The 11,395-nt window shown below is 38.0% G+C and overlaps 1 protein-coding gene across 3 annotated transcripts; it reads right to left on the reverse strand.

Annotated features, from left to right (window-relative positions):
* Positions 1-1,372: 1,372 nt before the first annotated feature.
* Positions 1,373-11,190, reverse strand: LOC119079804 (putative serine protease K12H4.7). Of its 3 annotated transcripts, none has more exons than XM_037187870.1 (8): positions 11,059-11,190; positions 8,750-9,154; positions 8,499-8,686; positions 2,268-2,538; positions 1,992-2,205; positions 1,823-1,926; positions 1,591-1,760; positions 1,373-1,526 (listed from the first exon to the last, which is right to left on the reverse strand). In XM_037187870.1, the coding sequence occupies exons 2-8, from the start codon at positions 9,142-9,144 to the stop codon at positions 1,405-1,407; spliced, it is 1,464 nt and encodes a 487-aa protein (XP_037043765.1). In that variant the 5' UTR covers positions 9,145-9,154; positions 11,059-11,190; the 3' UTR covers positions 1,373-1,404. The 3 variants fall into 3 exon arrangements, with proteins under 3 accessions (XP_037043765.1, XP_037043766.1, XP_037043767.1); XM_037187871.1 differs by lacking the exons at positions 8,499-8,686; positions 8,750-9,154; positions 11,059-11,190 and adding exons at positions 2,608-2,795; positions 2,856-3,305; positions 4,175-4,302; XM_037187872.1 differs by lacking the exons at positions 1,373-1,526; positions 1,591-1,760; positions 1,823-1,926; positions 1,992-2,205; positions 2,268-2,538 and adding exons at positions 7,317-7,484; positions 7,564-7,733; positions 7,792-8,109; positions 8,170-8,440 and having other exon boundaries at positions 11,059-11,188.
* Between the last annotated feature and the right edge of the window lie 205 nt (positions 11,191-11,395).

The following is an 11,395-nucleotide window of genomic DNA, read 5'->3' on the forward strand; positions in this document are numbered from 1 at the left end:
ACCCATTTAATGCTGCACATTATTATTTTCTTATATATCCATTGTGTGTTTGTTCCGTCTTTCTCGGAAAACAATAAAAATATCTCTCTCCTCTCGTTTTAATATTATTTTTATTTCGGACGAATTACATTTCAATAGCAATAAATTATTTTATCACCCCCTTAATAATAATAAAGATGAAAATTTTATTAAAAGATGTCGTTTGCAGATGTCGCCAATATAATCTTTTATCATTTTTGCTTTTGTTCCCTTTTTTTCGTATTTACGCAACGTTTATTTGTGTGGGTGGTGTGTGTGTGTGTACGTATACATATATTTTATATACATGAGCTTTTGGGGGGACATATACGAAATGTAAAGGAAAAGCTAAGTGAAGTGGAAAACGTGTTATGATACACTCAGTGAAATATTTTCCGTTCGTTCGTCGCATATACATATTTTATAATCGCAACAGTCGATCATGACTGTCGTAATTTTTAAATGAGCATTTTTATAATTCTACTTTTGTCCCTTGACGACGTGTGCATTTGTATTACGGTGAATATTCTGCACGTATAGCCTCTTTTAGCTTCTTTGACGCCCAATTTGACGCGACTTAGGTGACTCAAAAAACGGTTTTTTCCTGTTTGGTCGAACTAAGTCCATATAGAAAAGACAGCACTGCACATTAAGTTTGAACCATAAGGTCAATAATAAGTTTAATTTGGACCACAGGCCTAACGTGACTTCCAAACCACGTCTTGAAGTATACAAATAGAGAAAAGTTAGGGGCCTAATTGATATCTCGCCTAAATGAAGGCTATATGTTTCTACTCAAATTTATCGTAAGCTCATCGCAACATCACAAATTATCAAGATGAGTGAATTTATAAATGCGAAAAAAATCGATAGACAAATTCCCTGGGGAATTGTTGCATACTGGAATCGAACCCACATCACTTTGGTGGTCAGTAACACACGCCATCTGGTCAAAGTTCTTCTGATCGAAGATCTTCTGATCAGAGATCTTCCAATCAAAGATCTTCCGATCAAAGATCTTCCAATCAAAGATCTTCCGATCGAGGATCTTCCGATCAAAGATCTTCCGATTGAGGATCTTCCGATCGAGGATCTTCCGATCAAAGATCTTCCGATCGAGGATCTTCCGATCAAAGATCTTCTGATTGATCAAAGATCTTCTCTTTTAAGTCCGTAAGATGGTAAAGACAACAATGTTGCAGCATAGCTTATCACAGGAGAAGGGCTGAGCTGTTCGCAATATTTTCATTGGAAAATGGCAAATCGGAACTTGTTGGTCAAGCAAACAATATATCAGATAGACTCGGACACAGGTCGCAAGTAGTCCCATTGTGCAGTGAAAGAAGTCTCTTGATCAATTTTGTCTTTTATTTCATTTTTTTACATTTACACATTAGCAGCTTCAGACAACCATCCACGGATGATTTCTTCAATCTGTTCTTTTGCTTCTGCTACGGCATCTGAATCGACATATGTGGCTGGACCCAAATCTTTACCCATAGTGGCGCCTACGTTTTTTTTTTAAACTTCAGCATGTCGTATCATAAGATATCTAATTTACGTCGAACTTACCTTCGATAACAATCGCAACGGCATCACCATTCAAATCTGTTCGTCGGCCAATAACGGACCATGGATCATGTTGACCGTACACGAAAACTGCGTTAGTCACATCAGGATTCAGTCCGCCGAACAGTGTGTTGAATCGATCAGAGTTGTTTTCAAGTCGCTCTTCAGTGAATCTAAAATATTTCAAAGATTTGATTTCGCTCGTTGGTCGTATAAAGTTTAGATTTAGTGTAACCTTTCACCGAAAACGGCCTGACAGCCGGCATGATAAAGATCTACTCCGAAATTGTCTCCGAAAGGTTGATCGGGAGATGTCGATGTATGGAACCATCCAATTTGCTGGAATTTTTCGACTAAATCAATCAAAATCGCTTTAATCAAGATTTAATGCTTAAACAACAAACCGAGCAAAGTTGATAAGTCCATTGTCTGTAACCACTTAAAACAGCTGGAGCATCCCATTCAGTTCGACGTTCATTCTCAATGATATCATCGTAATCGATGTTAAAGCATTGACCTGCGGCTGGGTCGATGAAAGCTAATATCACGTGGGCAATGCTTTCAACCGTGCTTCCTGCTTCTTCAATGGTAGCACAGGTCTGTTCCATGGTATATTCGCTGTGAAAAAATGAACGAATTGACGGCGTGTGCTTGCTGTGATTGACCAAAATTTAACTGACTCAGAAAATTGTGGTTGAATGGCATAAATCTCAGCGACAATGCTGAAGAGGTGAGGAAGATCCTCCGGCTCAAGTGGGTCACACAAGTAAAAGGCTTCGGTCAGTTCATCCCATTGATCGGCGTCCACCATTTCTTGCACTCTATCGAAACCCAGATCCATAGCATCGTAACATGAATCTCCACCAACATTTCGGAAGGCTGCTCCAGTTGCTACTTTAAATTGATCAAAGTCGACGACTGATGGTAGCGGAGCACTTGATGCCCAAACACCTACAAATAATGATTCAGATCAAATTGATCAATTGATTTAAATTGCATTAGAATGTTGTCTTGCATTACCTAAGGCTAGATGTGGATAGGCTTGTCGGAACCAAACGGCTAAAGATGCAGAGTAATGTCCACCAACAAGAATGAACGGAGACCTTGATGCACCTGGTATGGTTGCTTGAATATGACTAACAAAGTGAGCAGTATCGGCAAGGGCTTGTTGAGGAGTCAAAAACCGAAGATTTTCATCCGTAACATTACTAGAAGGTTGGAAATTCAAAACTCTGAAACTTCCAAAGTGAAAACTCTTCTATTCTTACGGCGTCGGTCGACTCTCTCCGTAGTAACGATGTTCCAAGTACAAAATGCTGGCATTTAAATCGTCAGCCATGTCATGCATAAGACTGAAAGTCATGCGGTACGGAGTGATGGTCCATTCACCTCCCAAGAACAAAAAGATTGGCGATCCAGGTGTGTAGAATTCATCGTTGATCAAGTATCGTTGCAACCATGTGTCCTGGCTGGCAGGATTAAAATTGTCCACACGTTGCTCAATCGTTAAAAGGGTAACATTTTGTGGTATCGGTGATGGATATTTCGGCTCAGGGAATGGATCGCGTCTTCCTAACAGATCGTAAATCGACACCCGTTGTTTCTGTAATGGTGCAGCCAAAGCTGTGGCTACTATCGCAGCAATTATCACAATTTTCATCATTTTGAAGTGTGTCGTTGGCAGATAATGTTATCGGAGACCAAAGTTAAATTCGATCCTGCAGAACGTAATATTGCTTATATAACATAGGAACTTGATAATGAATGATAACAAGCCAGATTATAGACTATAATGTTTGTCGTGATGCTGTAATACGACTAGGTTTCATATGACGTCTAAGATAAAATGAAGACTCAAAGTTGCAACGATTCTCTGAGCAGCGAAATAATAAGCGGACAGTTTTAGTAAATATGATCGCATTTCGCTGCTCTTTTCAGTGCTGAAGTACTTAGGTACACACATATTCAATACAATTTTCGATAGAATGATTCATCCATCTATATCTTGCTAACAATGATAATTATCGTATTTTACAGAACTAGGGAAGTAAAGCTGGACAATAAAATAAAATTAGAAAAATCGGTAGATTCAAGACGTTGCGTACATTTACTGCACAAAGTTTCAACATTTTGTTTAGAGTTGTAACGACAATCGAGAGATGGAAGCAACTATTACTGTAAGGTGGTGCATGGGTGGTATAAAGCCTCAGCTCGAGCCGAAGACGAGAGGTACAATTCAGCTCGTCGAAATAAAATGTTAATTTAACTTTTAGTTTTTCTGGCTTCGCGAGTGAGATGACCTACCTAATGGTATATACACATGTATTTTAACGCGTGGAGATATATCTCCAACGCGCCCCCAAATAGTCAGAGTCTAGTATTACTCGCGAAGCCCTACGGAAATGATATTTTCCGCTCAGTTGTAATGGTTGTTATGCCCAAGTTTCCATTCACTAAATTTTGTTTCTTAAACTATAAATTGACCCTCTGCGATAGTACACGTTCAAAGTCGCAGTTTCAAACTGATTGTAACACTTTAATGAATGAATGAATTACAGAAATAAATTTATATACCTCACCCACTCACCTCTTACAGCGATTTGGTAGCTGGCCCACAAAAATCACATCATTTATTAGCGAAATGACAAAATCGATAACAGTGCCAAATATACCTTTGAGGCGATAATTAATTGTTGAGATACATTTCTACGAATAGATGATAAACTCGACTGGTGCAAGATTGGATCGCATTTCGGTGTAATTTTGTGGTTTATGTACGGAAAAGAGATATTTTTACACAGAAAGTTAAAGCTCATGGAAGCTTTGATAGGAGATTTTATCGAAACCGGAGTGTGTGTGTTGGTGCAATGCGCAGTTGAAGTGAACGGGTCTGAATGGGTCATATGTTATCGACAACGATGGCAATAATAAACGACAAGGTACGACTAATGAGGTCTGAATCAGATATAACAAAATTCATTTTCAAAACAAATGAAGTAAAAGATTTCTGAAATCATCTAAGAAAATCTTCAACCAAATGAAGTAATAGATCAGATAGTAAAACTGTTAATATGCTTGTCGTCTGTTAAGTATATTGGTCAACGGTTTCAACAAGTAAAATTATATCAAGATGTTTGTTAGTTACTCCAACTGCGACAAAGAAGCGTATTGCATTCTTCAAAGTAAATAAGAGACTGTGGAGAAAAAACGAAGCGCTGCGTATAGACTTCTCTTGACAGTACAGGCATTTGCGTAATTCCGTGCAGCCTAAGTTCTTTAAGAGTGATATCGCCAAAACTTGAACCAATTTTGGTGAAAATAAATACAATGGTTCGGCGATCCAGGCAAGCTATAGCTCGTTAGAATCGTCTTTCAATTCTAAGAAATAGGGATCTTTTAGTTTTTCTGTTCGTTTCCCATTTTCGGAGTGAACTCTTGAAAAGTCATAGCATGTCAAGGGGTGGTGAAAACAGTTTTTTTGTGATAGCTCAAGATAGACATGTTTCTAAAAGTTGAAAATTTGTAGGAATATAGGCCTTTGGCAGACCTTCATAAAGAGTATAATCATCGGTATGGGCCGCCACCCGTTCTAGACTTATGACTCAAAATATGGTCAATGTTTGGTCAGTGCTACTGGCTTGCAACAGAATTTATCCGCGGAACTGACTATAGGGTGTTGTAGCTGGACTTACCCTCTTTCATTCCACGTATAAAAAACCCCAGATAAATTCTGTTACAAGCCATAAAGTTAGTTGAAGTAAAATGTCGCTCCAGGAGACCCATATTTTTCAGTGTTTTCAACTTGTTTTTGGTCTTCAAACAGGCTGGAGCGATGGGAATGAAATAAACTAAATCAAAATTACATGTTCAGCTCGAAATTGTCCTGAACCGCGCGATCATTGGTCTTGAAAATGTTGCTTTCCTCCTTCTTCGTAGAAGGTGGAAAACCTCATTTCTTTTACTTCACAAAATGAACAGAAACTCAATTGCTTGCTACGAATATAGGTTTATTGTAAAGCAGAGATGCGCAGCGTTCGTTTACATATAAAAAAAACGTTATTTTACACACATTTCCATATTGTGTGACCTCTTGTGAAGCACAAATTACATCTTGAGTGACCATTTATTGACTGTAAACGAACGCTGCGCATCTCTGCTTTACAATAAACCTATATTCGTAGCAAGCAATTGAGTTTCTGTTCATTTTGTGAAGTAAAAGAAATGAGGTTTTCCACCTTCTACGAAGAAGGAGGAAAGCAACATTTTCAAGACCAATGATCGCTCGGTTCAAGACAATTTCGAGCTGAATCTGTAATTTTGATTTAGTTTATTTCATTCCCATCGCTCCAGCCTGTTTGAAGACCAAAAACAAGTTGAAAATACTGAAAAATATGGGTCTCCTGGAGCGACATTTTACTTCAACTAACTTTATGGCTTGCAACAGAATTTATCTGGGGTTTTTTTATACGTGGAATGAAAGAGGGTAAGTCCAGCTACAACACCCTATAGTCAGTTCCGCGGATAAATTCTGTTGCAAGCCAGTAGCACTGACCAAACATTGACCATATTTTGAGTCATAAGTCTAGAACGGGTGGCGGCCCATACCGATGATTATACTCTTTATGAAGGTCTGCCAAAGGCCTATATTCCTACAAATTTTCAACTTTTAGAAACATGTCTATCTTGAGCTATCACAAAAAAACTGTTTTCACCACCCCTTGACATGCTATGACTTTTCACGTGTTCACTCCGAAAATGGGAAACTAACAGAAAAACTAAAAGATCCCTATTTCTTAGAATTGAAAGACGATTCAAACGAGCTATAGCTTGCCTGGATCGCCGAACCATTGTTTTCAAATTGGTTCAAGTTTTGGCGATATCACTCTTAAAAGAGTTTTCTTAAATGCAATATCGTTTTGAAAGATTTCTATGTTCTGGAACAGGGAAGACATTGGACCATGCGACCTATTTTTAGGAACTAACCTCAACTAACTTCAAACTTGTTGAAAGTCCAAATGTAAGGAAAGTCAGGATTCGACATAGCAATAAAATGGTGCGATGTCACACGAAAAGTCTTTCATATAAGTTGCAATTTTCATGGGGAAAATCGTCAATAACGTTCAAAAAATGGAGTTTTCCATAATCCTTAAACAATAATGAATAAAAGAGGAAGTAGTGTTGAAATGGCTGTGAAAGAATCACGAGAGCTTATATCCCAAAGTGTAACGACGTATCTTTTATTGATATAGAAAAAAATTAAAAAATCCATATTTGGATACACATGAGATTCGCTGGCCATATCTCAGGCTCCTGAATAACTTGAATGTAGCTGTCGAATGACACCTCATTTATGAAAAATGGATTAGAAATTGCAATGAAAAATGGCTTCGAAGTTGATGAATTTTCCGGTACACTATTTGTGGGATTTGTGGGAACCCTACCTAATACCGACCAGATTCCGACTCCATCAATCATCAAAAAAAGTTCTTTCATGAAATGTCGATAATACTTTTCAGGACAGCGGAAATTTTTCAAAAAGATATTCTAGTTTCGGAGTTGATCGACTTTTTAGCTTTTCATACAAATGGCTTTTCCGACCGGAAAAATGATTTTCCATTTTCCGTAAAAAAATTTGTTTCACAACTTTTCGTGGACCACAACTTTTCATGGCAAACCACATGAAACAAAGAAAAATCTTAAAGAACTTCACAATTGAAAAATGCCTCAAATTTTTTGGATAATTTCTATATTTCATTTAGACTAACTGTTTTCGCTTTATACATAATCGCCTTAATCTAACCATCCACGGATGATTTCTACAATTTGTTCCTTTGCTTCAGCCAAAGCATCAGAATCTGCATCGGTGGCTGGTCCCAAATCGTTACCCATAGTAGCACCTGATTTATTTTTAATAAATGTAATTATAAATGTTAGTCGAATCGAATAGGACAAAATAACATGTTTGATCTAACATACCTTCAATGACAATAGCGACAGCATCTTCGGTCAAATTCGTTCGTCGTCCAAGAACGGACCATGGGTCATGTTCGCCGTACACTAAAACTGCGTTAGTGATTCTTGGTTCCAATGCACCGAATATTGTGTTGAATCTAGCTGAATTGCTTTCAAGGCGCTCGGCAGTGAATCTGAAGAGAGCAGAAAGTTAGTCGCGTTTCTATGGGTCGTCATTCACAGTCAAAGTACCCTTCACCAAAAACAGCTGCACAACCGTCATGGTAAACTTCTACGGGGAAGCTGTCTCCAAACGGTTGGTCTGGTGATCCCGAAGTGTGGAACCAGCCAATGAGAGAACACAATTGATGGGTCCATTGTCTGTATCCAGTAACAACGGCTGGTGAATCCCATTCAGTTTCACGTTCTGCCTCAATAATATCATCGAAGTCAATGTTTAGACATTCTCCTTCTTCTGGGTCAATAATTGCGAGCACTACATGTGCAATGCTTTCAACTGTGCTTCCAGCTAATTCGATGTAGGCGCAAGTAACTTCCATGGAATATTCGCTGCGATTCGAAAGGAAAATGAATTTTTCTTGAGAAAGATTGGTGGCATAATTGTCTTACTCAGCAAACTGAGGCATTGTGGCGTATAATTCAGCGATGATACTGAAGAAATGAGGAAGATCTTCTGGCTCAAGTGTATCACACAAGAAAAATGCTTCAGACAGTTCTTCGAAGTCTCCATCATCTACCAGATCTTGCATTCTTTCGAAACCTAGTTCCAAAGCATCGTAGCAGGAATCTCCACCAACATTTCGGAAGGCTGCTCCTGTGGCAACTTTAAATTGATCAAAGTCTACAACGGATTCAAGGGGAGCACTTGATGCCCAAACACCTGACGTAAAAGATTCGTTAACAACATTCGGTGTTTAAGTCGCATTTTCGCGAATTACCCAACGACAAATGTGGATAGGCCTGTCGGAACCAAACGGCTAAGGAAGCAGAGTAATGTCCACCAACAAGAATGAATTCTGAGTTTGCTGCTCCTGGTACGGTTGCGCGGATATGACTGATGAAGTGAGCGGTATCGGCCAGAGCTTGTTCTGGTTGCAAGAACCGGAGGTTTTCGTCAGTAACATTTCTACGGATTACAATAAAACGAGAGATTGGTTTTGATGTTTAAACACTGCGTTCAGACGCTTACGGTGTTGGGCGACTCTCTCCATAGAAACGATGTTCCAAGTACAAAATGCTAGCATTGAAGTCATCGGCCATGTCATGCATAAGACTGAAATTCATGCGATATGGAGTGATGGCCCATTCACCTCCCAAGAACAAAAAGAATGGAGATCCAGGTGTGTAGAACTCATCGTTGATATAGTATCGTTGCAACCATGTGTCTCTGTTTGCTGGATTAAAATTGTCCACCTGTTGTTCGATCGTTAAGAGTGTTACATTAGCAGGAATTGCCGATGCGTCCTTGGGCTCTGGGAATGGATCTCGTCTGAGCAATTGATGAAATGGGACTCTTCGCTTTTCAGCAGCAGGTGCAGCCAAAGCTGTTGCTATTATCGCAGCAATTATCAGAAATCTCATCATTTTGTGGCTTCTGCGTAGATAAGAAAAGGTAAATGTTAGTCCCAGTTCAAATTACACAACCGCAGAAGTGTATCAAGTGTAATCGCCGCTAATGCGACGTCATTCAGATAAATTCATTGTTAATTGTTAATTGTTATTATGGAAACGAAAAATGAAATTTTCTTGTTTTTTCGGATATTGATAAATTGAATGTGGCAACAGGTACAGCCACCTAATACGGCTTATCTAACTGATAATACGAATATCAAATTCGAGAGATCGTTCAAAGATCTGTCACGAAATTAGATTTATTAAAATCGACTTATCAGCAATAATACGACAATCGGCCACTCCTCAAGTGGTTTAATTTTAGACTTTTTTTTATAAATCGGTCAGCCTGACACTTATGGTCCAAAAATAACATTCAAAGATAACATTTGCCGATTGAAAAATCAGATAGAAATGTTACGACCAAATTTCCGGGCGGATATTTCGGGAAACTTCCACTGTTATTATACCGTTGTTCCAGTTTTCGCTTTCGATTTCGTAATGTACTATCTTCTTCGCATAGTTATGAACATAGTTATCTGCCCATATCCCTCTTTCGATTGCCTTCAGAATTTCGCTCGTTATGCGGAAGTGTCTAAAGTCAACCGTCCAAGGCAAATACGAAATCTTTTCTGCATCAAACCGCATTCATCATGTCAACAATCGTTAAGATCCTTTACATAACTTTCGAAAAAAATCAAAAGACACTCTTTCTTGAGTTTATTGACCTCAGCTTCGCCGAGAATCAACGAAATTTAAACTGTTCTTTACAAGTTACGTAAAGGATTATAGATCGCTGAACTGTCTCCTTCTCGGTTTTTTTATACGAAAAATCTAACTTGGCAAAAAATACAAAATTTTAATGAAGTTGGATTTTCTTGTAAATAACCAAGTGGTTCAGAAGTTGGCAGTTTCACGTTCAAATTTCAGCGCAGCTGCGAAAGCTTTTGAAGCCATCGCAAACAAGAGTGTCGAAGATCTAAGACTCTTTACGCAATCAAAGTTTATTGATTGATTAAAAACGCATTCGCTTATTAATGGGACCAGCAGTATATGCAGGAAGATGTATGATTAGCAAATTATAAGAAAAATGAAATTTCATTTACAACAGGCTGACGATGTTTTCTTCTTCTGAAGTATCAACCAACTTCTGTTTACATCGTCAGTTTACTTCAAACAAAGTTACATCAACGAAATTTCATTTTTCTTATAATTCGCTAATTGAACACATATATATTCATAAGTATAGCTAGACACTTTCGTAAAGCAACTTTCTACTTTTGTTCCCCGGTTAAACAAAGAGCTATGTAGACTTTAGAAATTTTTAGTTTCTAGTCACGATATGAAGCTTGTAGGTTATCCTAGTAATCGAATTTTTGAAACGTAAAGCTTAGTTAATTTGGCCATTCTCTAAATCGATTTTTCTTCCGTGAAGTCATCATGGCACATTTTTGGCCCAATGAAGGAAAATGTAGTAGACAGCATTTTCGTTCATTTGTCCATGAAAGTGCCATCTCCACGGAGAAAAATCGGTTTAACGAATTTCTTGGCCAAAAATAACTCGCTAAGCTCAGCGATTTTATATCGAAAAATGTTCCAGATAAAATCTTGCATTTCTCTTTAATATAGCACATCATCGCCTCAGAATTGAATTAAAGTCACAGCGAAAACTAACGGTATAAAATTGTCGTCATTTAAAACAGCCAAAATTTCCACTAAGAATATTACTTCCTCTTCAACTAATTGAAAAAAAAAATCCTCAATCGCTAATCTCAAATCACGTAACAAAACTTCAACGTTATGAAATCTTCTGATTACAATTTCATGGATGACACTCTTGTAGCACAACGAACACAAAAAATAAAAATCTCAATTTGAGCTATTTACCTTCTCCAAACACTCCTCGAAATGGTCAGATGGCCGATCACAGAAATCGGACCGTTATATAGGAAAATCGACAAGACAGATAACCGAATGGCGACAATTAACTACGGAAGATAACTAATTTTAGCAGATAAAATTTTGTGAATGGCTCATACGATAAATATTTATTTTCAAATGTGACGCTAGTGGAGACCATTATCTTCGGTGATCAATTAAAAGTATATTTTACTCTGAAAATTTGTAATCAAACAACGTGATTATTGTAGCAAGATGAGCAAAAGTTACGTTCATTTAGAGTGTTGAGACTCGTACTCAAGATATAGATGACTAAAGTGTTTCA

This window comes from Bradysia coprophila, unplaced genomic scaffold, assembly GCF_014529535.1.
Source record: "Bradysia coprophila strain Holo2 unplaced genomic scaffold, BU_Bcop_v1 contig_339, whole genome shotgun sequence".
NCBI classification, from domain to species: domain Eukaryota; kingdom Metazoa; phylum Arthropoda; class Insecta; order Diptera; family Sciaridae; genus Bradysia; species Bradysia coprophila.

Coding starts and splice junctions, on each gene's coding strand:
- LOC119079804 (XM_037187870.1), bottom strand. CDS start 9,144: ATGATGAGATTTCTGATAATTGCTGCGATAATAGCAACAGCTTTGGCT. Junction 8,687..8,749: donor GGAGAGAGTCGCCCAACACC/GTAAGCGTCTGA, acceptor TGTAATCCGTAG/AAATGTTACTGACGAAAACC. Junction 1,527..1,590: donor CGTTGCGATTGTTATCGAAG/GTAAGTTCGACG, acceptor AAAAAAACGTAG/GCGCCACTATGGGTAAAGAT.